The 25,776-nt window shown below is 39.8% G+C and overlaps 2 protein-coding genes across 4 annotated transcripts; one reads left to right on the forward strand and one right to left on the reverse strand.

Moving 5' to 3' along the window:
• Positions 1-2,178: 2,178 nt before the first annotated feature.
• eif4eb (eukaryotic translation initiation factor 4eb) lies at positions 2,179-12,480 on the reverse strand. 2 transcript variants are annotated; one of them, XM_004559329.5, is made up of 7 exons: positions 12,325-12,480; positions 11,431-11,534; positions 7,960-8,055; positions 7,772-7,835; positions 6,727-6,840; positions 2,938-3,077; positions 2,179-2,848 (listed from the first exon to the last, which is right to left on the reverse strand). In XM_004559329.5, exons 1-7 carry the CDS (start codon positions 12,340-12,342, stop codon positions 2,734-2,736), a joined length of 651 nt encoding a protein of 216 aa, XP_004559386.1. In that variant the 5' UTR covers positions 12,343-12,480; the 3' UTR covers positions 2,179-2,733. The 2 variants fall into 2 exon arrangements, with proteins under 2 accessions (XP_004559386.1, XP_076733997.1); XM_076877882.1 differs by lacking the exon at positions 12,325-12,480 and adding an exon at positions 12,069-12,238.
• metap1 (methionyl aminopeptidase 1) lies at positions 12,435-24,450 on the forward strand. Of its 2 annotated transcripts, XM_004559330.5 has the most exons (11): positions 12,435-12,617; positions 13,779-13,830; positions 15,264-15,373; positions 16,251-16,311; positions 20,098-20,189; positions 20,282-20,365; positions 20,626-20,764; positions 21,444-21,575; positions 22,233-22,376; positions 22,461-22,526; positions 23,065-24,450. In XM_004559330.5, the coding sequence occupies exons 1-11, from the start codon at positions 12,501-12,503 to the stop codon at positions 23,229-23,231; spliced, it is 1,164 nt and encodes a 387-aa protein (XP_004559387.2). In that variant the 5' UTR covers positions 12,435-12,500; the 3' UTR covers positions 23,232-24,450. The 2 variants fall into 2 exon arrangements, with proteins under 2 accessions (XP_004559387.2, XP_076733996.1); XM_076877881.1 differs by lacking the exons at positions 12,435-12,617; positions 13,779-13,830; positions 15,264-15,373; positions 16,251-16,311 and adding exons at positions 16,337-19,021; positions 19,732-19,757.
• The last annotated feature ends 1,326 nt before the right edge of the window (positions 24,451-25,776 follow it).

Genomic DNA, 25,776 nt, shown 5'->3' on the forward strand with positions numbered 1-25,776 from the left:
TAGCCTTGTGTTTACAGGCTTGCTTTTATTACAATTTGCTACAGAAAGAATAAAAGTGTTATATTTGTCTATGTCCATGATGTCTAAAAACCAAACTATCGTTGGGATGAGTGTAGAACATGACTGAAGCTGTGTCAAACTAAACTGATTGGACAGAGATGGGCGACACACCTCTGAATGTCCCACAACTCACACTGTATGCCAGGACAAATTAAAGCCATGAAATCCAAGTCTCTGTAGGCAAACACGTGGTGAGCCATAGCTCACAGGGAGGGTTTTAAATCCTTTTAAAGGTTTTCCCAAGAGCACTGTTACCACAAAACCTGTGAAACTGAAGAAATTTGGAGCCACCAGACCTCCTGCAGCTGGCTAAATTAAGCAATTTACAAGAGCGGCTTTGGTCAGAAAGGTGAACAAGTCACTCACCGAGCTTCAGAAGTCCTCAGCAGGGATGTGAAAACGGGCTGGAAAGAAAACCATTTCATTCAATTCATCACTTTATGTCAGAGCAGCTAGACAGAAGCCACTCTTAGCAAAACGCAAATGACAGCCAGGTTGGACTTTGGGATTTGAGAGACAGTATTTAAAGAATTCAGAGCACAATGAAAGAATATTTTGGCCCAATTCAAGCTTATTATCTGGTTATCACAGTCCTTAGGATGGAGATGGTGGGAACACCATGTTACGGGGTGCAGAACCAACAACAGGTAAACTAAACTAAGGGAAAGAAAAACTGAGCCAAAAATGATCCACTCCAACTCACAGTTACATTTAAGGTAAAAGGTTATTCAGCGTAGCTCGAGAGGAAAACATACAACTCTCTCTACTTAAAATGAAATGTACAACACAATAGACCTCTTCAGCATGTGAAGACGTCTGAATGCTTTCTATAGCTGCTATACTGCAGCTGATAAGCAACTAATGGCAGCTGTGTTTAAAAGCTCAGTGCAGACTCCACACAACGGACTGAAATCCATTATCTCCTGTTTAATCCCCCCTGTGTAGCTCCTCCATTAAGGCACCTCTGAGACACCGCAAATCTGAATTTGACAAAAGGAAATTAGGAAGATGTTTCTTACATTTAAAAAAAAAAAAACTATTGGCCTCGATGCAGTATTAAAAGGCTGATCAATTCTTAGTGATTTCAGCTTTTGCAGAACATATTAAGACTCGGTCTGTTGGAATGGATTTCCAAAGGCTTATTAGACCTTACAGTCCCGTTGATCGATGACACTTAAAGCCCTTCAATTATGTTAGAACAAGTTTTAACCTTTGTCTTTATTTTTTCCTCCCAAATTTGCCAGTTGAAGCACATTTCAGACATTTTTTTATTCTAACTACCTGTTAATTCTGTTATTCATTTATTCTTTGAAAGATTTAATCACTTGAATCTGCCCCAAGGTCGTTTACTGTGGTTGTGTATAATCTTTACAATAGAATTTTTTTTTTTTAATTGCTGTATCTGATTTTTTAAGTTATTTAGCATTTTATTAGCATAGAAATCTTACATATTAGTTAAAAGTACAAAAATCTGTCAGGTTACTGTGGCATTTTGCTGCACTGGTGCAGACGAATTACTGATTCGAGGTATTTTGAAGCATCTGCTCTAAACAGAATACATTATTACATGTTTTACTTACTGTGTTTATCATGTAAGTGCATGCTTGTAAAGGATCTTACATGAATAAACAGCTGGGCTTTAAAGGTTACCACCAGAACTGCAGCAGGGACCTCATTAAAGAGCCACTTAAAGCTTCATCAGATCAAGAAGGATCTACATGTAGAAGCGTCGCCTGCTGCTTTATTAGAAGAACACCGAGAACGTGATGATATTTGTCACGGCGAAGTGACATTTGAAAGCTGCTCTGGTGGCAATGGACTGACGCCGCGTTTCCCAAACTAATCTTTTCTCTCACAAGTGTTTTTTACTGACATTTTAAGGGATCTTAAAACGAGGGAGAGCCAGATTTCACACCAAGTGCTCTTTTCTTAAGTATAATCATATCTACATTAGTCTTTTTACTTTACGGCTGATCTGCCCGCCACTGCTGATAAGTTAACTTCAAAAAGTCAGTGTCCATCAATAGAGCATCACCACAAGTCAATTAGTAAAGCGTTTATAACAAGGAATGTACCACTTACAGAAAGCAACAAAATAATCCACAATTTAACAGTTAATAATTGCAAAACCAATGTTTTAATTATATTAACACTCAAATGAATATATGTCATGAAACACTTTAAAAAGGTGGATTACGTGCAATGGCTCAAGGCAAAAAAAAAAGAAAAAAAAAAAAGCATAAAACGAAGGTCTAACATTCTAATAATATGCAAGCAAATTAATATAATAAATTAAAAGAGTTTAATGTCAATAAGGATTACAGCCAAACCAACGATGCTGTAAAACAGGTGAGAAATATACATTTTCTGATTCCCTGCCATTCGCAAAATAAAAATATAAAATCAGAACGATTTTGTTTAGTACAAAATGAAGCACTCTAAATGACATCCACTATTAATACCTCTCATTATTAGTGTTTGTGGAAGTTTTTGCATTCATCTGTTTTCCATAGCATTTATAGTATAAGTTCCTGGGCAGGTTATGGCAACATTTGGCATGAACTCTTTATTTCCTTCCAGATTGCATTCCGCAGAGTCTTTTGCAGCAAAGTAAACATGTGCACCAACAACAAAATAAGACAAGAAAATGAAAAGAGGCACATAAGGGCTTTCTCAAACAACAAATTTGTTCTTGGTGGTTGAACCGCTTTTGGTAGCGGTGTCTGCATGAGACTGGTAACCAATAGTCATCTTCACGGGAAGCCCCAAGCGTTCCTTGTAAACTCTCCTGTTGAAATACGAAATGACAACGTAAGATGCTGAGGAGGCCTTCAGTGCTTAGAATACTTAAACAGACCGCGATCTGATCTGTCTCACCCTATGTGCGTTACAGCTTCGCGGTTCTCGTAGTCTGACGTCCAGACGGCTATTTTATCCCCTTTTGTGCGGACGTTGACCACGGCTCCGCAGACATCATCGCTGTAGTCGTCAAAGGCCTCTCCGACTAAGCACAGCAGCTGGTGAGAGGATGCAGAGGAAGAAAAGCTGTTGTCTTGACATAATGAATCACATCTTTATTTTGACAGCAACTTGAAATCCTCATTCTTTGCGACAAGAGAAAAGGCAGTGAGGTCGTTGAGGCTTGTCGTATTCATTACTGGGGAGCTGACATTTTTAAGGATTTCTGCTTTTTCAAAATCAGTGACACGACATAGTATTTGGTGGCATTTTACGCTGACATTATTATTTCCAAAGTTACTACTTAATCCTAGTGTGATATTTCAGCAGTATCTGAACACATTTTGTTCTGACACCTTCGATATCTTCAGACTGCCTCGGCCCTGTTTGAATGTGAAAAACTTCTGCAGCCGACCCAAAGCTTTAGTCACAAACCTGATCATCACACGAGCAGAACATTAAAGGGTTCTTGGTGTTTTTTCATTAACCGATCTTCTGATATTTCACTTCAGTTAAGTTCAGGATCAATGGCAGGTCAGAACAGCAAGAAATTTAGTAAGAATTTACTTTTACCTGAGTTGAGTTCTTCCAGCTTTGGAAGAAGAAATTGTTTTTATCCTATTAAATAAAACCGTAATGTGAATAACCCACTGATTCACCCTATATACTATAAGTGAATCCTATCCTATATATCAGTGGTTCTGAAACTGTGGTATGTGTACCACTGGTGGCACGTGGGCTCCCTCTAGTGATACGTGGGAAGTCTTCAAAGATTTTTTTTAAGATTAAATAATATACCATGTTCTGATTGAGGGATTTCTGAAAAATTAAAACGTACAGCTCTGCTATCACGTCCAACATAAATGAAGCCAGAAACCTAAACAGCAGTGACGTTTGTAGGGTTACTGAAGTTGGGCTAGCTGGTATATAATGATGTGCTACGTGGTGGCTAGCTACACAGCTATGGTTAGCATAACATAAACAAAGGCTACGTTCACACTGCAGGTCTTAATGCTCAATTCCGATTTTTTGATCAAATCCGATTTTTTTGTCTGCGTGTTCACACTACAAATAAAATGCGACAGCAAACGCGCTCTAATGTGAACGCTCAAAGCGGCCGCATGCGCAAAAGAAGACGTCACACACAACGCGCTCTGTTTAGACCCAGAGCAAACAATATTGTTTGACTGATGGCTGTTAATATAAAGACTTCGGACTTCACGTTTCCCCAATTTTTGCTTTAAGTTATTTTGTTATTTACATTATTATGTAAATAACCTAATAATTATCCTTATTGCTGTTTTAGAGGAGCGGTGCTTCAAAGGATAGCTGCAGATATTTGTCAGAATCTGCAGATTATGCAGTACAAATAAAATGTTAACGTTTCTCCAACGTTGTCTTCCCAGCAGTTTCACCGGATGGCCAGGAAGCGTTCGCGATGTCTTCTCTGGCGCTGATAATTGGCGTCTGTCTTGTGTCAGTGACGTAAAAGACGGATTTAATGCGACATGACCATCAAACAGCAGTCGCTTTCTAAAACATCAGATATGTATCGGATTCAGTACCACATACGAAAGTGACCCAGATCGGATTTGAAAGTATCGGATTTGTGCCGTTCACACTTTCATACCATGATCGGATATGGGTCGCATAGGGTCAAAAAAAAAAATCTGATTTGATGTGCTTTCGCCTGCAGTGTGAACGTAGCCAAAGTGAAGCTGGAGGATGAACGCTAACTTTTTTCCACTCAATAAAAGTTAAATTGACGTATTGATGTAAACGGACCAAACTTCAGTCAGGAGAACAACTGAGATAATCCATCCACAATACGAGGTTTGTCATTAATATACTGCCGCATGACTGAGGTTTAGTGACATCGTAAGGTTTTAAAAACAGGCCTTTGAATAGTGACGATAAAAACCGAGACAGGCCGACAGTGATCACTGACTTATTTTCAGGGGCTTGTTGAGATTAAATAGAACAAGATACAAAGCTTTAAAACGTGTTAAAAACATAACAGCCTTAATAAACTCAGAGTAGTTTGGACCCAGAAGCAGGTTTCATCATATCATCACTTAAAGATTGGATATCCCATCTGCTGTGGATGTTTTATTGCAGTACAGTTGTTATTTTTATCACTTGTCACATCCTGTTTATGACAGTTAAAATAAATAACATTCATATAAGAAAGAAAATTGTCTCGTGTAAACTGTATAGGGTGTTAAACAGGCCTATAGTACTGTACTTTAAAGTACCACCCTTATGACCGACATTAAGAGCCATATATTTTATGAGGTGGTACTTATTGTGAAAATTATGAGAACCACTGGTATATATAAATATATCCTACAGGATTTAAACTGCAAAAAAATTTAAAGATACAAAGAATGTTAATTTTAAAACTAGTATTTAAATATTTTTTATCTTACAAAGAAATTTAAAAATTGAATTTGGATCTCCGCTGGCCCTGATCCAGGCCTGTATAATATATAACAGGATCCTGTCAAATTTAATGACTAATGGAGAATATTCTTGCAAAACACATTTGCTGCTAACCACGAGCGATTGTGTGGGAGCCAGGTCTGAGATGGCTCTACTACGCTTTTCCCACAGATGCAGAGTCAGTGGTCCATCTACAACCTACAGGGGTGCTATGGCCAAAAAGCAGGCACGGACTTGGTAACCAAAAGAAGGCAGACTGAATGATGAAACAGTTTAAATATGTGGCTGTGTGCGGGGCTACTGCAAAAAAACTGCAGAAAAAAAATGCAGATGCTGTGCGCTGCAACTGGCTTCCCACTGAAATTACCCCAAATTTTATATTTTGTGGAGCTATGTGAGATTAGATCTTAAAACCTGCTGAAATGGCACCAAGGAAGAATCGGCTCTGCACTGCCAACAGCGCCATATAGGCAGTAGCCATTCATCAGGCGAGATTTAAAATGCTGCCTGGTTCTCGTTGATATTTAAACTCGTGAACTTTTACACCTAGGCGACGCCCTTCTTAAGTTATTGAAGTCACAAGATTATCTGAAAACGATCTCTGATGTTGACCTTGAGATTTGAATCTTAGTCACCTCAACCTCCAGGTCGACATCACTGAGATTCAAATTCACCAACATTTTAGTAGTTGCATCTATTGTATGAATTTTAAGACTATATGTCACCTTGTTCTCAGTTATCGCATTTAAAAACCTGCCTAGAAATAATATGTGGTAACTTGCTGATTGGTTGGCTGATTGTAGCGCTCACTGCTGCCCCAGGTGGCCATATGTATTAATTCAACACAGTATAAGTGTTCCAACATCCCGGTGATATTTTTTATAGCTTGTGAAAATGTTTTTCTTTTCTTTCCTGCATCTGTGCTGAGCATCGCTCGCTGTTAGCACCAAGCAAGCAAACCAATTTTCAATTGCTCTCATTTGACCAGGTTGTGATCTCAAACCTGCAGCTCAACACGCACTCACAGCAATCGCACATTTGCTGCCAAGAACATGAAATCAATCTGAGCTCGGTTCAGCTCTGAAAGATACGCTTAGTTGTAATCACCCCTTTCTGCAGGCAACAAGTGTAATGATAACATGGTGTAACTAATTATGGCTGCCAGCATGTAATAAATGTACTGCTTTGGGGAGAGGTTAGAGAAATGATTATTATTGTCACTGGTTTAAGCAATGGGATGAAGAGCACAAGCACAGTCAAACCTACAGTTTCCAGCCAGTAGCGGTCCAGGTCTAATCTCCTCTGCTGCTTGGTGAGTGTAACTAGCCAGCGCCCGCCACGCTTGTTCCTCTCATCCTCCCACATGGGTTCAATGCCATCCTGCAGCAATAGTTCAAATTGTCAGCACACATCCCGAGCAGCCTCTAAGAACGAGGTTTCAACGTTGCCTGCAAGCAATGTATCTTTCCCACAGTTAGGCATTATATGTTTGCGACGGAAAAACGAAAATATATCAAAAGTCAGCGTGTATACAGCGAGTGCTGAAACACCTTTTTCTTAAAGATTCACCTTCAACCTATTTCCAGATAGGTTTTTATTTCCCAGAAGATTTCCTTAATGTAAATTTGTACAGATGATGACTGATAATCACTGGTGTGATCCTCCATAAAGGCTTGAGTCCAGTACTCTTTTTCCACTTTAACTCATCCTCTCTCTCCTGGCTGTGAGCTGGCTTTTTCTTGTTTCCCTTCCCTCCAGCAATGATGCTGCTGTTTTTACTGGAACTCTTGTCTTGGCAGTTCAGTCAGGCATTGTTCTGTTTGCAGAAGCTTTATTTGTTTCTGTTCAGTGTTTGGACTACCACTGCCTTGAGGGGTATGATGTGGGCTGTGGGACAGACCCTCAAAGCAGTCAACTTCAGTACAGGAGTAACTGATATTGTTTTACAATGTCTAAAATAATAATAGGATATCAGTTTAAAACATTTAACTGATCTCTATTCCTGTACTTCAAATGTGGAAGAGGCCTCGGGCCTTTTATTTGCTTATTTAGTATCTCAAAACAACTAAAACTAGCACAAATGCCATATCTCATATCTATGTAAAGACATTTACCAGCTTAAAAAGATGCTATGTAGTTTTTTTTACATGTAACTTTGAGAATATTGGAAGACTTTTACTTAAAATACAGACTGTTAAAGAAGACACTGACAAGCAAAGGTCACTAAAAATCCCAATTTAATTAAATGTATGTGCATTTAAAGTCAACACTCACTGCTTTTGTCCAGAAAAGGTAAACGAATCAAACATACCTTGAAAAGTGAGTAATCACAGCCTGACATTAGGTTGCTTGACAACTGGATATGGTTGTAGAGACTGAAATAAAGACAGAAAAGCATTAATAAAATCATATTTCACAACATATTATATAGTCAGGGTATCTCACAGCTTGTTTCTCAGTGAGAGCACAGAAGAATCCCAGACATTTATCGTTCCTTACGCCCAGAAATCTTCAACTGTGTCAAATTTAGAGATGAGTCGCAGGTTGGCCTGCCATGTTTTGCTCTTGTCATTCTTGAAGAACCACAGAGACCATCTGTTGTTTTAAGCAGAAAACAAAAATTTGCATAAATATAATAGGCCTATTATTACACACACAATGTAAACAAAGGCAAACAGAACTTCTGGGCAAATGAGCAACGTATGGATGCACGAGATGCAGATGATGCTTGTCCCAAATGCTCAACACTAAACTCTCTAATAACTCAGCAACAGGCTGGCAAAAAAATTAAACTAATAAAGAATTAAAGCAGACAGACTCCCACAGTCCAAATATGAGCCAAATAAGGTCTGAATAATAAGCCAAATATCTTCAGCTGTACTAAATCCACAGAGCAGAGTGTTTGATGAGCAATTAGAACGTTGTGTGAATTTTTCTAGTGAACCTGTTTATCAGACATTTGAATGTTTAGTTATAGGCCATGATCTAAGGCCACATACATTACACGATCCCTCTCATGGACTTCAACAGGCTCAATCACCCTTTGACCCTGAAAACAATGTGGGAGTTAAGAAAACTGAGAAATGCACATCACTGTCAATACAAATAACATTAATCAGTTTCAGATGCTTTATGCCACTGTCAATATTTTGGGATATTTAGCCATTAGCATTTACCTTCTCATCAAAATGAGCTGTGAGACACCACTAAAGTGTTTAGGAGCCAACTTTTCTTTTAGCTGACTGGATCTCAGTCGAGTTTGGCTTTTATATTTGACCCTTTTGGACATAAAGACCCTTGTGGAATTTAAATATGCATAAAATATTCATTCACGGCTTATTTGTATTCAGCACAGAAGGTACTTGGAAAGTATCCAAGTATGGATTGAGAGGAAAAACACTGAACCCCCCTGGACAGGTCACCACGCCATCACAGACAATCACAGTCTTACTGTGGGGAAATAAAAAAAGGCTTGAATCCGACGCTCTGCATGCATAAATACATGGATACAGGTACAATTTAATAAAACTCTATATATATAGAGTTATATATGAGTTTTTCCATTTTATCAATGAATCATCCAGATTTTAATTAAGAAAATGCAATCAATCAATTATATTTACTGTCACATACTGTGTATTTACCAGGTTACCAGGTAACCTGTCTACAGGTTAGGGGGTAATTTAAGACCAAACTTGTGATGAAATGCACAACAAAAGTCCAAATGTGCATATTAATACAATAAGAAGATGAATAATCTTGTTCTGAGACTTAGACAACTGGCTGTGGAACCCCACGACCCCATCAGAATCAGCTGGTTTTCTTGGTACGGTAACTTTAACAACTATCCAGTGAAGTCATACAAAGTAAGTCCATGGTGGTGGGGTGAAATCTGGCATTTTAAGTCACCTAACTTTTCCCAGTCTTTTGATCCTTTAGAATTCCTACGTGAGCTACGCACATTAAATTTTCAGTGATGGAAAAACACAAGCTTAAGCTCTGTTAAAAATCTGTAAATAATTTACACCCACTCAAAGTGTCACAATCTAAAGTCAAAATCTTACCTTTTTATTACTTTTTTTCTTTAAATAATGAACTTTGAACATCAATATCATGGGATATACCACTTTAATCAGCAAAGCAGCATCAATTTAATGTCCGGCGCTTGTACGCTGGATGTTTTAACTGTTTCATACTAGACTGATCCCCAGCTCCTCCAGTCTGCATGTCAAAGTGTTTCTTGGGAAAGATACTGAAGCACAAATTACCCTGATCCATCCATCAGTGTGTGTATGAGTGTGATCGTTAGAACACGCTGACAGGCATAGTATAAAGCACTGCTTTGAGTTCTCACTTGGAGTAAAAATACGATACATAAGCCAGTCCTTTTACCATTTAATAATTAAATGGAGAAAACCCGAAAAGGTGCTTTACAGTTTGATCTTTCCTTTTCCAAAGATGGAGGTTTCTGTGAGATTTTCCACGAGTGTACTGCAGCCCTGGGCCTGCAGGGCCAAAACTGATCCCCAGCCTAAGCACTGGGTACTCTTGCATTTAACAGAAGCCACAACTGTTACATCAGCTCATCTAACTGTCCTGCTGTTACCATTTTTTGTACATATAAACTCAGCATGAAAGTAAATGACAAACAATGATTTAATGATGCGGTTCCACTGCATTATCTAATTGTGTGTTTGGTGGGGGTTGAGTGGGACAGAGTCATATGATCTGGAAATCCTAGCTGTGCGATATCAATGAAAACACTGAAGATCCATCAAAAACACATTTGAGATAACTTCATATTTTAATTATTAAATGTGTATTTATGACATTTTATGACTGCCAAGTCTGTTAGACACTGTCTTCAATCAAGATGAAAATTGGTTTAACTCATCAAAATCTATCTTGGAAACAAAACACATTTGCATTTGTTCTTCTATTTATGTTTCTATCATGCAGACAAATTGTGTAAATGGCTCCTCTTCCTCCCGTAAACACAGCACTCATTGTTTTCAGTGAGTGGTCAATTCATGTCTCTCTTTCACTTCTGCATGAGCGGCTGCTTCGGCCATGAGGAGAAACGGTCATTCAGTTCTCGAACTGAGCCTTGTGATCAAACATGAGTCTGACACAGGTCACCAGTCTTTTCTCTGGAGTTTGATGCACTTTTCATCTTGACATTTATCCACTCCCACACACAAGCGGTCGCTCTTACTGACCGTGATAAGATGCTGGCATGTCCTATGTGAATGGCAACTGAAATGCTTTTGTTTTGTTTTGCCTCCAAAGCACAATTTTCAAGCCACTTAGACAAAAATTACTTTAATTCCGTTGAATTAAACCAAAGCCTGCCTAATTGCTATTCTAAAAATAGTAATTAAGGCTTTATTATACAATTTTAAACTTTAATAACAGTCTTTGCATAACAACAAACAGTTATGCAAAGCAAGGAGGCGAACAAACTATCAGACTTTTTGACTTCAGCTGATAAGCAGTACTGATTTACAGGCCTATAAACACATCACACAGATGACTCACACACACTGGACACGATTTGGTAATAGGAAGTGAGGCAACAATTATATATATATTATTTGGGCCTTAACAGACAAGCCATACTATTAATTACTATTCAATAATGTGATAACAAGTGTTGGCATAAAATAATTTAAACGAGTAATTCTGATCTTTGGTTTTTATCTGGAGAGATAAAGAAATTTTGAGACTGTGGGAGTTTTTAAGACGTTTTCAGAAATCTTTGTGGGGGCATTCAACAGGTTTTCTAGGTTTTTTCTTTTTTTAGTATATAAACATGCAGGTTTTATGTACTGGTAACCACTGAAATTAAAGTTAATTTAAATAACGCTGTAGAACAGCTCATCAAATAAACGTCCTGAGGTGTTACCAAAAGTGTCATGACTTGCTTGAAGGAAAACTTTGGGTCGCTTTACATAAACCTGCGGTCTCTACCTGTTCTGGAGCGGGTGTTTGATGTAGGCCTCTGGGCTCACAATCTCCTGTCCGGTCTGCTCAGCTCCATCTTCATCAGGCTGGGAAGGACTTGGGTTAGTTTCCTAAAAAAAAATAGATGGAGGCTCAACACTAATATAAGGTATACAATAAAACTGAAAACAACATGTTTGAGTTCTGGTTTTTCCTCTTGTTTACTTGTTTCCACTAGTAGAAGTCCCATTTTTAAAAAAAGAAACTGATATTATAGCCTAAAACGAAACTTAGATCGACTTAAATTCCGTGACGGAAGCAGATGTTTACGGAATCCATTACGAACATCTGGAACACATTTCACTATGATGCGAGACAAAGACTAACTAATATTAACTATAAAATTACTTAATACAAATAAGGAATCCCCTCTGTGCTTCTACATCATTTACCTCAGCTTACAGCACTGCTAACGGCGGACCGCAGAGGTCATGTGTCGAACCATTCTGACAGCTGGATTTTTATTTACATAAAGTCCTCCTCGGATATAAGGTATGATTTCACGTGCCTCTAATAAACACATATTTCTTGGAGGTTCACTTCACCGCTGCGCAATGTCCGTCACTAAAAGTGACTGGTTTTCAGGTGAGAGTTAATGTGCTTGCCTCGATTGGTAGCAGTAACGTCAGCTTGAAAGTTGGGAGATTTCCACACACAAGCATTCCTGTTTTACGCCTCGCTCGTGGCACCCAAGACAAATTTGAAGTACTCAAAACAACACGTGCGGCCCCAACAACGCTCATTAAGCATTTACGGGCTAACGTTAAGAGTTGTACGTGAAGTTTACGGTTGACACCGCCCTGTAATCGAAGCGAGAAGACCCTCATATGTTTTCATGTGTTCTTTACAGAAAGTACTCACCGGTTCGGCGGTCGCCATCTTACAATTCTCTGTTAGGAAAGTTTCTGTTGATTGGACCGAACTATGCAACGTGACGGTCCCGCTGCGGACATGCGCCGTGCATGCAGCTGCCACTGGCTGGCTGCGCCGGCTGGCTGCTTGTCGTCGACTCCACCCCTTGTGCAGACGGAGCAGGCATGGCGAGCACCGAGGCTAGAAGGGAGTGTGAGACAGAGGGCTGCAGTAAGGACGCCAAACTTCAGTGCCCCACATGTATCAAGCTTGGTATTCAAGGTTCCTATTTCTGCTCGCAGGTACTTCTGCTTTCCCGGTTTGTCTGCTTTAAATGTGAGCTGGTGCCGCGTGCCGGGGCCCTCTGTTTTATCACGAGGTTGCTAACTGACAAGCTAGGTAGCTGTGTGTACGTGAATCTATTGGTAAAGCGCAACTTTTTGTGAACGTTGCGGATGCTTATTAGTTGTATAGTGGCACACAGACTGGTGGCGATAAATAATGCAACCAGTGATTGTAACTGGTGCTACCTGCTAACCACCAGGCCGAGGGCAAACGCTTAGCTAGCTAACTTATGGCTAAAATGAGTCATGTAACGACCCTGGTCAAAATAATAGCTGTGGCCAATTGGTGTTAAGTTGTCTAACGTAAAACGGTTTATGAAGTCATATTTATTGTGTAGGAATCACATAAAGTGATGCAGTATGTTGCACACACTTGCATTTGAGTTGTAAAGTGATATGTCACGCAACTCTAGCCCGACAGATCATCCTGGTTCTTTGGTTCCCACGAGACCAAACATCTGTAGGAAATGTGTCATTTTAAAGATGGAGTGTTTATGCGTTGGGTCTCCTACTTGGCTGGAAATCAGAAGAGCTACATGTAGTATGCAAACACATTTCTTTCAGAAGTTTGGCAGCTTAGAGTAGTGACAAGCACATTGGTACGCCACTTGTGTTTTAATTACCAGTTATACCACGTGGATATTTCCTTTGTAGCTGCATACACTGGATTAGAATGATCAGTAGAATTTTGAGTAAAATCTCTCAAGATTTCTTTGAAAAGCTAAAAAAGCTTTGAAAATATAAATAGTTAGTAATAAACACTGTCAGCAACACGATCTTGTAGTGCAAAGGTATTTGACCCTAAAGGGCTCTGCTGTGAGTGCAGTTTTGGTTCTGCTGCCAGACTCTGCTTTCCACTCCGTGCCATTAACTGTCCACGCTGATTTATAGGCCTTGATGGTTTCTGTTTGCAAATCAGCGAATAAGATGACCTTTACCGATGGCAGCAGGCCATCCTTTTTCTGCTATTTCTCAAAGTAAAGTAACCCAAATTTCAGTTGTAGCTGACTATAATTGGGTTATATGGTTGTGATCACGTGTGAATGTTGCATATTGTTGATATGGACTTCACTGAAAAATTTGTGCTGTAACAGTAATGATAATAATTTTTCTTTGCAGGAATGTTTTAAAGGAAGCTGGGCATCTCACAAGTTGCTGCACAAAAAAGCAAGTAGGTGCAATTGGGCACTGTCTACCACTGTGCTATCATGATGCTTAGCTTATATGACGTAACACTATAATCATAAAATGAGACTAACAAAAAGAAACACATTTATAATAATAACAGACTATACTAACTACATTCAAATATGGTCCTGTAATATCCTAGCTGCAACTAAACCCGGAAAACCGAAAAGTGTAAATATATCACTGCACTGCAAGTGATCACACCATAACTTTGAAAACACTGCAGTCAGTGCAGACATGGGTACACACACTACAAACAAGTACTGTTAAGAATTTAGAGCTATACATTACATACTGTGGATTGAAACAAGGAAGTGGCACAAAACAAACTAATGAGGTTTTCTAAAAATGGAAATAAAAAGTTATTTAGTCCTTACAAGATGCAGTAACTACTGCTACTACTAAAATGAAAGCTACAAGGAAATCAAAAAGGACAGTGGGACAAGGTCAAATTAGTGACTGCAAAAACCAGACAATTCCAACACAAAATAAAAACCACTATTTGATAACGATAATTTGAAACAGGTCTGAACCAAAAGAAACCTAAAACTAAAAAATGCTGATTATACCCGCTGCATCGCTAATTTTCCCACGTACATGAAATCTAAGTCTCAGCAAATTCATTCATCAAACTTGTAACCACACTGAAGCGTGACTGTCAAAAGAAACACCCGCATGGCAAGATGACCCAACTCTAAGGCTACGTCCACACTAATGTGTTTTCTCTCCGTTTTGGCCTCCCGTCCACACTGAGACGGCGTTTTCCTCAAGGAAAAACACAGCGTCTTGAAAACGCATACATTTCAAAACTGAGCTGCCCCCTCGCAGTGTGGATGCTCATAAACGCAGACGTCCTAAAATGATGATGCATTTTAGTCATGTGATGCAGTCATGTGACCAATTAAACAAAGATAGCTGAGTGCATTGCACAGCAGTTGTTTTGATTGGTCTCAATTTTGACAGACCTAAAAAAGATTAATATAAGTTTGTACATGCTCCTGTTAGCTTTTCTTCAAATTCTTTAATTTTCACTCGCTTTTGCGCAGGACTGGAATGTAAGTGATTTCGGTCGTTTCAATGTGAACGCACAACTCTGTGAAAACGACTGAAAACACTAGTGTGGACGCAGAGCATTTTCAGACGAAAACGCCGTTTTCAAATCTATCCGGGCTAGTGTGGACGTAGCCTAAGGCAGCACATATCCATTACCACAGATCAAAATCATTCACAGCTTCCTTTTAAGACTCCTCTGTTAATCAAATTGCAGCTCAGAAAGCTGAGAGGTGGCACCCCTTACATATGCGTGTCCTTTTAGAGTCACGAGTTGGTGAAACTTCTTTCTGTACTTTGTGCCAGATGATTCAGACACCCTGTGAGTTGTTTTATGTGTATGTTGTATATTCTTTTGTATTTTAGAGGAAGAGAAGAACCAAAATGAATCTAAGAACTGTGTGGAGAAGGAGATCAACACAGACCCATGGCCAGGGTACCGCTACACAGGAAAACTACGCCCTCACTACCCTCTGGTAAGTAATGAAAAATGAACGGGCAGGCAGAACAGCTACAGTCCACTATATAGGACTGCATTAACCTGCACTAGCCAAACAAACTGGACTTTGGGGATCAAACATGGCATGGTATGGATAGCCCAGCTTCAGTACACTACTAAGCCTAGTTGATGGTCATTGCATTGGTTATTGCGTGTAAAGTTGTCTTGCTGACAAGATAAACTAGGTGTACACATAAAAGGTGAAGTGAAATGACATTGAGTTATCTACATGTAATAAAATCATCCCAACAAGTATTTCACAGATTGTAACAGATCAGGGGAATAAACGAAGCCAACAGGAAAAGCATCATCTGAACTTTTCAGTCGTGTCATCTCACTTGGCTGCAGTTTGTGTGAAAAACTATTGCCAACATACAGACAAAAGCTGTTGGATTAGGACATCTGAGAATCTAGACACTGCTGATCCTTTGCTGCTAGCTTCCCGTGAGATGTGTTAGGTCTCCTGGTACCACTGCTACTGATGCGAGGTGTAGTAAATGCACATAAAGCCAGAATTAAACTGAATACATCAGTACGTTGACACTGATATCCGGTCCAGCTTTTTGAATCAGGATCAGACTAATATCCGACTAATGTCAGAACGGTGCATCAAAAAAAAAAAAGGGCTGGTGGTGGTGGGGTGCATTGGATTTATAACACAGCATGAAACAGGTACAAGCTCAAGCATAAAGATAAGAATCATCTTATGGTATTTACCTTATTCAAATGAATGGAAATCAAACACAGACACTAAAAGGAAATGCTACATTTTGTTACTTGCTTCAAGGATTCTCTTATATAAACACTGACACGCTGAGTTAACCTGTCTGTCTTTCTTCTGGCCTTTTCTGTAGACTCCCATGAGACCTGTGCCAGGTGACATCCAAAGACCTGACTATGCTGATCATCCCAGAGGTAACCCGATCTCTTTCTGTTCCAGCAGAAGTGATCTTTTTATTTATTTATTCATTTTAAGCTGTAAATCCTTTTTGGCATGTCACACTGTGCAGGAAAGTGCAGTTCATCAGAGGTACTGTGTACAAGTAAGAGGATTCATTCAGGGCTTTCATACTTTTGATAAATCAGAAATCAACCCTAGCTCAAATTGGGGCATGGGACATGATGAGCATAAGCTGTGGTGTCTTGGTATAAATTGAAAATATTACAATATTTAACCTGACTTTGACCTGCATAACTGATGGGTTCATTGGTATTTTAGTGGCAAATAAGTTACTAATATGTCATTTCGTAAGTATGTGTTGACATCAGCTAAGTGGGGGAAAAAGTCCAGACCACATTCATTATTACCACAATAAATGAGTTAGAAACTAATGGCACAGATTTAGTAACGCATGCATGAGCATTGAGAGCTACCTGTTGAAGGCCCGTCTCTGTCTCTGTCTGAACAATGCACTCATCCATGCATGCATGTTCTGCCATTTTTGCATGAATGCACAGATAAGCTGATACGTCTTGTGCTGTCAGCTAAAGATCTGTACACACAGAGGATAGTCTGAACAGGCGGGTAATGAAGAGCCACATCAGCAAGTTTTGTGCTATAATTGAAATTCAGCAGTTTATCGAGATATTTGTCACCTGTTCATTTTTAATTTTGCTTAAGTGGGCATATTTAATATGGTGAGGCAACTGTGCCGCGTTCAGCCACAACAACCAGTTTACGATTGAGCTCATGCATTAGAATTAATATCACATGGTTTATATTCAGATGCAGAATTAGATGTGTGCTCACTGTTTGTCCAGGATTATGTTTGCTTACTTGTTTCTAGTCTTTTCAAGTCCACTCAAAGGATAAATTCACATATGAGCCTCTACGTTCTTTTTCTTACATCATGGGCAGAACACATTTTACATTACATGCTGTAGCTACTTAGTAACCTTATTGTACAGATGTGGTTGGGCACAGACCATTTGATTTGTGCATCATTTTCAACTTCTAATGATGAAATTCATGTTACTCACAAGTAGACCCTACTCGCTGACAAGAAATATGTAATCCTGCAGTTACACGTGGAGTTGAGTTGACTCAGTGAGTATCAGCCTGAGATACAATGGCTATACTCTCATTCTGTATTGCTTCTGTCCTTGCTCTTTAAAAGATTTTCCTTGTTGGTGTAAGTCTGATTCCTAAACCATTTCCTAAAGTCCATCTCCAGACTCTAACCTTATTTTTAGCTGATGGTGTTGTTTAGCCTTTCCAACATACTGACTTCATCAGGATTTTAAGAGTGGGGTGGAACAGAGGAGCAGCTCATCATGATTTGCTGTGTTGCTCAGTAGTCACTCCTTAGGGGTGCTGAAAAAGTGTGGACTAAACCTTTAAACATTCACTGATAGATTAATCGTTTCTTCTCCCACAGCGCTCACTGGACTGTTTTTAAATCCAGAACCTGATATTTCTTGTTATGATCTTGTCAAGATCAATCAGTAAATCTGGATTTAAATGTATCTACATGGGCAAAGTATTGTGCTTAGTGCAGCTCGTTTTAAAGCTGCTGCATACAGTATATGGATATAATTTCACAGTTCAGCTTTTGGAGATGTAGCACTTTGAAATCAGTGAATATCATGTAGGCACATCTGTACTGATGCCTTTTATTTCTAAGCTGGTGTTTCAAACCGGACTTGAATAGTCTTCTTTCTAATGTCCCTGTAATATCTCACGGTGATCTCTCTCCCTCGTTGGTGTTGGATTTATTGCAGGGAAAAGTCAACCTGCTGACAGCTCTGCTGTCACACTGTGTTTTTTTATCACCAGTTTGTTTCTTTTATGTAAATTATCACAAGCTGAGATTACTCTAACCTGCCTTATTTTACATTTATTTCTCTGGGCAAGTCATTCTTTTTTTGCAGCCATGGCAACCTCTGCATCCGTGTCATCTGACTGCATAGATCCACACTCAGGTAGTCATGGTTACAGTCTCCTTTCATTCTCCTGTGGTGCCAATTCGGGGAGTGAAGTACAATTGATTCAGGACAGTGTTTCAATGGATTTAAATTATTACTGGTAAATAGGGATTCTTTAATAACTCAAATGTGGACAGTGAGCATCTTCAAATCAGCCGGTACACATCAACTAGCTGCACATTCCAAAGGAAAAGGCCGAAAAATTCCTGATAGAGGCCTCTTATTAGTTCAGGCTCGGTCCCGCTTCAGGGCTGAACACAAGCATTTTCAGCAGTGATTTTCATTCTGAAAACATAATGTACACACGGTCCTTTTCTCATACTTCGCTTCTTCTCAGAACAGGTGTATCAAAGTGTTAGTAAGTCCAATTGATTTCCATTGTCACACTGTGGCCTCTTCAGGTCAAAAGGACACCAGCATTTGATTCAAACACTAATCTGTCTCATGTCTGTGTTGCTAGGCAACTGTTCACGTTCATCCAGCATTCATCTGGTCGAGTTAATAAATTATGGACCAGCGAATTATTGATGACACGGGTGCTTTGACCAACAGATATTTGTATGCATTTTGCAGTCCAATTAAAATGTTGGGCTCTTGTTGGATCGGTCGTTACCAAGCTGACCTGCTGCACTGAGACCTGCACTTTTGTTGTTCTCCATATAACAGAAGCTGCCGAGCTTTGTTCTTCTGAGCCGACGGTGTGAGTGTCATGCCTCTGCTCAGGTGCTGAAGCTGTAGTGTAGTCTTTATAGGAGTGGCTAGTTATTCATAGCAGCACAAGATGCTTGTTAGATGTTTAGGGCTGAAGCTGGCAAAATATCAAAACAGTTCAGCTTGATATGCACTCATGACTCTTTATTAAGAACACCAGTGCAAACTAATAGACAGACTGCAATCTGATGCAATTCTACTTTTACACTTGTGATTTTTGTTGATATTGTGAGAAAGATGGTTTGGTTTTGTACTGGATTTAAATATACTATCGGTCCTCATGATCATACATGAGGTCATACCTGAGGTGAGTTTATTTTTCAGATTTATACTGCTGTACAAGCAGTAAAAAATTAAACATCACAAGGATTTCACATTAAAAGTACCAAAACTAAACCAGGTGGCACTCCTGTGCTACCATCAGTAGTTCTATTCCTCTGACATATCAAAAACAACGTTCATGTCCTAAAACAAGGAATACCTGTTTGTAGTGATTAAACTTTTCTCATGAGAGCGCACCCTGGGCTTAGACTTTAGCCATGGCTTTCTGAGAGTAGATTTGCCTTCTGCTATAGAGAGTAGTGTTTTATTTATTTTTCCAGATGTTCCCTGTTCTTACACAGTGGTTTTTACTGAAACTAAATCACTGTTTTCTGATGGTCTAGAGGTGGATTAATTGTGTACTGTAACTTGTTGAAGCTGCGAGGAGTCAGAGACAACTGAAGGTAAAGCTCATAGGACAGTATGGGTTAACATGATTGCCTTTATTTAAGTATCTATATTCTTGCATGGGGTAATAGTTACAGTTGCACCAATTGCAGTGTAACTGTTAAAATTATAGTATGAATGACAATGCCTTCTCAGTAACAGATGATTTATTTAGTTGTCACTTGTGATGGAAAAACAAAATCAATCAGGAGAATGTAAATCCAGCAGTGACAGTCTGGAAATTGATAGACTGACAGCAGCTGCTATTGCAAGATCCTGGCTGAATGAGCTCATCAGTTTCACTGAGTATTGACGTGTGAGTGATGCCAGTTGTCTGTCCTTGTTTCCGTCCCGTAGGGATGTCTGAGTCCGAGCAGTTCTTGAAGGGGACGTCACAGATCAAGACTCTTTACCCCGAGGACATTGAGGGCATGAGAGTTGTATGCAAGGTAGCAATCAGTATTGACTCTCTGCTTTCAAGGCGTGCATTTCTAGCTTACCTTTTATTGCAGTGCGATTTTGACATGTGTGCTATTTGCAGCTGGCAAGAGAAGTTCTGGACATTGCAGCCGTGATGGTGAAACCAGGCGTTACAACAGAAGAAATTGACCACGCCGTACATCTGGTGCGTTGTTTTGAAACAAGACACAATGCCTCATTTTTGGATCCACTAAACACAAACTCGCATTATGGCTCATTATAGTTCATCCACATGTCAGCGCCAGGCATGTAAGCAACGTAAGCACTTAGGTTTGAACTGTTAAATATATCAAATGAACTCCTTTAAAATGGATTATTGATCTTCGATATTTGTCATACATTTACATTTGTACTCTGTTGTTGCACTGCTGCCATCTCTGTAACATACACACTTTGTCCCGACAGGCCTGTTTAGCAAGGAACTGCTACCCCTCCCCTCTCAACTACTACAATTTTCCCAAATCCTGCTGCACATCTGTTAACGAAGTCATCTGCCATGGCATCCCAGACAGAAGACCCCTGCAAGAAGGAGATATCCTCAATGGTGCGTTCACTGCCTCACATGTCTTCTCTTATCTGTTCCTGCTTTACTGCCATCATGTGCTTTAATCTCCAGGGAACTTTAATACTGCAGTGTTTAAAAATGTATTCATATTCCCAATGTCTAGCAAAGTCCTGTGAATGCTTGAGTTTGTATACTGGTAAATGTTTGAGGTGAGGGGGGGAAGGGGAATTGGGATGACAAATGATTGTACCGAGATCCCGAAATGGTATCAGCAGGAGTTTGGCCAATTTTAGCCTCTTTATGAATATTTCTGCTAAGGCGACGTCTTCTATCCGCCACTCCCCTCAGAGCGTCTGATGGAGTACTTGCCAACAACTCATCTCTCGCTGCGTGGCCCAACAAGACAAATAGTTTCATTAACCTCTACCAGTGGGGCTTTGCCAGTCAGATTCTCTGCTGTCTATATTTTTCCTCAAGTGGGGAAAAGTCCCAGTTTGCAAACTGGCACTTCCAATTTTATCAGCAATTTTTTAATAAAAGGATATTTTGTATTGCCTTGCAAATGGATACGTGTTTTCTGAAAACTTGCTAGCGCCTGTTATTAACTGCTCTTGGCAGGTCATTCATAATATTGCTCCCTTTGTGTTAAACATAAAAGAATTCAGTTTGTCATCTGATACAATGGTCCTGACATATTTGTCTTCCCACGCTCACGCAGTGGACATCACTGTGTACCACAATGGTTTCCATGGCGACCTCAACGAAACCTTCTTTGTTGGAGAGGTGGACGAAGGAGCAAAGAAACTGGTTCAGACTACGTATGAATGCCTTATGCAAGCCATTGATTCTGGTAGGCTCACTTTCTGTCTTTCTAACATTTTACAGTGATGGTGGTGTTTTGTGTTGATGTGATGGACGTTATGTTATCTACCCTTGTTTAATCAAAGACACAGCTTTGGCTAAATCAGCCAGTATTAGCTTATTGGGATTATTGGTATCAATATATTGAGGTCATTGAATAACAAGAATTAGCAGAGTTCGGCCACCAGAGAGCACTTACATTTCAGAGCAAGTCGAAATTGATGGGTCATTCCTCAGTGACCCATCAGTTTGTGAACTGCAATCCTTAAAGTGGCCAGGATGTTGCAAATTCTGATTATCTACATGTGCGGGGCAACTGGGATGCACCATCTGCTGAGGAACATCATGCATTATGGAAGATTATCAGTTAATCACATTTTATTTTCTGGTCTGCGCAATAAAAATAAAAGCAGATCCTCTTTTCCCACAGCCTCTTCAGAGGTCTTGTTTTGTCCAGTTAATAGTCAAAGATATTCAATTGACTGCTGAAGGCAAACTCAACATTACCTTTGTAAACCTGAAATAGGAAAATACTTTACATTTTGAAACATTGACGTAGAAACAACATCGTTTTCCATGTCAAATAGTTACATTAGTGTGTGTGGTTCAGGAAATAAACTAAGCCCTGTGTTGTTTGCTTCCTCAGTGAAGCCTGGCATTCGCTACAGAGAGCTGGGTAACATCATCCAGAAGCACGCTCAGGCCAACGGCTTCTCCGTGGTGCGCAGCTACTGCGGCCACGGCATCCACAGACTTTTCCACACGGCTCCCAATGTGCCGCACTATGCCAGTGAGTAACTCCCACGGTTAGCGCTGAATGTGTTAGCATTAATTACTCAAAAGTGCATGATTTATGTTCTCCTTAATTTCCCAGAAAACAAAGCAGTTGGTGTTATGAAGCCTGGCCATGTGTTCACCATTGAGCCCATGATATGTGAAGGTGAGTGTAACCTTTGTATGAATAATAATCTTTACAGAAATAGATCAAATGAATATGTTAGAAAACTGCCTTAATTAGACTATTTGCAAACTACATAGTTCAAGCGACTAAAACTAGAATACTATGTCAAGTTAAACATTGGAATTCTTGTTTCTGTTTGCAGCTTTATTGCAGTGTAGTTCTCATAATACACCATAAATGGTGTTTTGCTTGGTTTTTAGGAACAGAAGCCTTTGAAGAAACCAAATTGTTTTATCTAATCAGCTCATCCTAAAGCAAAATGACCAAGTTGCCTTCAGAAATCACCTTCACAGTCGAGCATATACTGAGCAAAGCTGAGACTATTAACAGGTTCTTACAGGGTAAAATTGTGTAAAGCCAGGCTCCAAAATGGGTCATTACACTTTAAAACCTTTAACTATCTCACAGGTAAACAGTGAGTCATTGCATAGCTCAGAGGCTTTGTTTTGTCGACTTTGCTAAATTGACTTTGTGTAAGCCAAAGTCAGAAATCGTGTGCGTGTGTGTAATGTCTCAGGTGGCTGGCAAGATGAGACGTGGCCAGACGGCTGGACGGCGGTGACCAGAGATGGGAAGCGCTCGGCTCAGTTCGAACACACCCTGCTGGTGACGGAAACCGGCTGCGAGATCCTCACCCGCCGTCTGGAAGACAACGGACGCGCTCATTTCCTCAGCCAAATGTAGACCGGACAGAAACGCACCAAGGACTGGACTTTACCAAACACACACACACACACACACACACACACACACACACACACACACACACACACACACACCCAGCACTTCTGCAGCTCACACACAAACACACTCGCACACACACCCTCAGCACTTCTGCAGCTCACACACAGCACATTGAAAAATCATGAGGCACCGCTCGTGGAGCTCTCATGGCTTTCTGAATTAAATATCGGTTCCTCAAAGTAAATGGAAGTACTTGAATGTGTCTTATATCAAATGTGGATTACTTTATTAGTGAAAACTGTATCCTCTGGAGGAAATATAAAAGTATTTATGAGATTTGGTTTTGCTTAGTGGACAGGATTGATAGGCTCGTTTTCACCTCTGGGTCTTGTCATGCCCAGAGCTGTCACAGGCTGTCTAGTTGTTGTTGTCAGTGGTGGGTGGAGCTCAGGGCAAATTCAACTAGTACACCATGCTTTGCTTCTGTTTTTTTTTCCCCCCAACCTCTGCTAACTTAATCACATGTCATATAAATTTACCAGTTGTGGAGTGAGGAGAACCAGCAATACTAGAGAGCAGAGTCCACAGAACACCAACAAGCAACTTAAAATTTAAGCTTATCAAATTCAAGTTGGGCAACTAAGGCAGGTTCACGGCCAGAGAGCTAAAGGAAACAATTGGTATTGAGTTGATTTACTGTTTAATGAAAGACGAGGCTGATTAGCTGACTACACTATGTCATCGTCTCATTCACCTGTTGACGTGTCCAGTACAAGTGCTGTAACCTAATTGTTATGTCTTGAATGTGGCTATTATTAGCGCTCATCCGGTGAGGAAATGGGCAACGGTTGCTAGGAGAATTGTGACGTAGCCTCAAGAGCATCTGTGCGGTTGTCCAGAAAGACAATAAAGACCCTGAACCTCAAAGTGCTGGACTTTTTGGCCCTGCTTTGAGAAGTACTTTGGTGTCTCATGTTTTCAATAGCCCGGTTGTAGCAAATTAAAATGTGAATCTAGAAATTGAAACTAGCCAGCTATCTCCATCGGTGGCTCCCCTCTCCTTTTACTCTGCAGTAGTCACCATTCATCTCGATGACGGGATTTTCCTCGTGCAAGAAGCAGCATTCGGTATTTCTGTATTTTCAGAGGACTAATGTGATCAGAGTTTCTCTGCCATCTTTGTATTTCTTCTAATGGAGTAATAAATGACTCTTCTGTAGCTGTGTGTGGGTGAGTTTGTCCTTCAGTAGACTGCAAATGAAAATCCCAAAAGTGGCTTAATTTAGCAGCCTTTTATTAATGGAAGTGACAGTTTGGGTTCTTCTCAGCCGTAATGCCTTTTTAAACTCAGAGGAGGGCAGTGATGATCATTAAAGTTTTGATTTTTGACTCTGTTTACTCCCGTGTTACACAATGTCATCATTTTTAGTGCATTTTCCTCTGCTTCATTCATTGCAAATGAATTTAGTCCCACAAACTTGACTGTGTCTGTGTTTGTAAGAGTTGGAACTCTTATGTGCAGTTTGATGCTTTGAAAGGTTTCTGGAGTAAAAGCTTAGCATTTCCTCGTGCTAATTGCACATTTGTAAGGTATCTAGCATTACTAATGGATCCTGTTGTGTACGCTGCTCATCTACCGTCTCCTTTCAGACAGTCTTCTCTTATATTAATTACACCTCTGCATTTCCCACATGACAAGTGGAAATGTCTGCTGTGAAGAAAATCCTGTGGGGTTCACAGTAATTAACCCCATCAAGCTAAAAAGGCACACAGTCTTTTTTTAATTTAGTCTTTCATCTATTTGCCTAACACATCACGGTTGTAATTCAACACCACAGAAACATAGAAGAGGTCAAATTTGTCTTTGAATATGGCTTTTGACAGGTTTCGGTCGACTACAAATGATATAGTTGGGACGGAGCTTTAATCTTTTTAATTTCTTTGATGGAGAAAATGCGGCTTGGTTTAAAACTGATTATTCCAGCAGCAGAAAAGGTTTTTCAGCCAGAGCCAAATGGAAAATCAGCAGGATTCCTCTTAATTTGGACATCATTTACTAAGGTGTAATGCTCATTTTGTTAAGCAAATGGTCAGAAATAACAAGAAAATGAATAGATTTCTTTAATAGGCTGACAGAGATTTATTGATTTTGACTGCATGCAGACCAACTGTTGTGCAGGAGAAACACCCAGGTACGATGTAGGGTCGTGACATCATTTCAACTCATTACCATAAATGCACATACCACACAGGTGGAGATGTTTACCTGACAGTACTGTGTTTGTATAAAAACTAACCAGATAAAAATGGCTACACCTCTGGTTTGCCCTTCTCCTTCATTGGAAAGATTTTTTTTTCTGTTAATTTGATTTCAGTCAGTAATATTTGACAGTTCACAGCCTTTTACAGAGAAAGCTTAAATGTCCAAATACCTCTGGATATATCTGGAATATTCCAGATATACCTTCTGCCTTTGAGGGAGAAAAATTACTGAACCTTTCAAAGTAGACTCCATCTATTCAGGATGTGACAGTGATCCCATCAG

Source organism: Maylandia zebra, linkage group LG19, assembly GCF_041146795.1.
Source record: "Maylandia zebra isolate NMK-2024a linkage group LG19, Mzebra_GT3a, whole genome shotgun sequence".
In the NCBI taxonomy this organism is placed as follows: Eukaryota; Metazoa; Chordata; class Actinopteri; order Cichliformes; family Cichlidae; genus Maylandia; species Maylandia zebra.

What these genes read in the sequence shown, in the direction of transcription:
- eif4eb (XM_076877882.1), bottom strand. Translation starts at nt 12,206, where the DNA reads ATGAGCGTTGTTGGGGCCGCACGTGTTGTTTTGAGTACTTCAAATTTG. An exon ending in AAACACCCGCTCCAGAACAG is followed by an intron (nt 8,056 to 11,430) that starts GTAGAGACCGCA and finishes TTAAAACAACAG; the next exon opens with ATGGTCTCTGTGGTTCTTCA. An exon ending in ACCGCTACTGGCTGGAAACT is followed by an intron (nt 3,078 to 6,726) that starts GTAGGTTTGACT and finishes TCCTCTCACCAG; the next exon opens with CTGCTGTGCTTAGTCGGAGA.
- metap1 (XM_004559330.5), top strand. Translation starts at nt 12,501, where the DNA reads ATGGCGAGCACCGAGGCTAGAAGGGAGTGTGAGACAGAGGGCTGCAGT. An exon ending in CTATGCTGATCATCCCAGAG is followed by an intron (nt 16,312 to 20,097) that starts GTAACCCGATCT and finishes TCCGTCCCGTAG; the next exon opens with GGATGTCTGAGTCCGAGCAG. An exon ending in GCATGAGAGTTGTATGCAAG is followed by an intron (nt 20,190 to 20,281) that starts GTAGCAATCAGT and finishes TGCTATTTGCAG; the next exon opens with CTGGCAAGAGAAGTTCTGGA.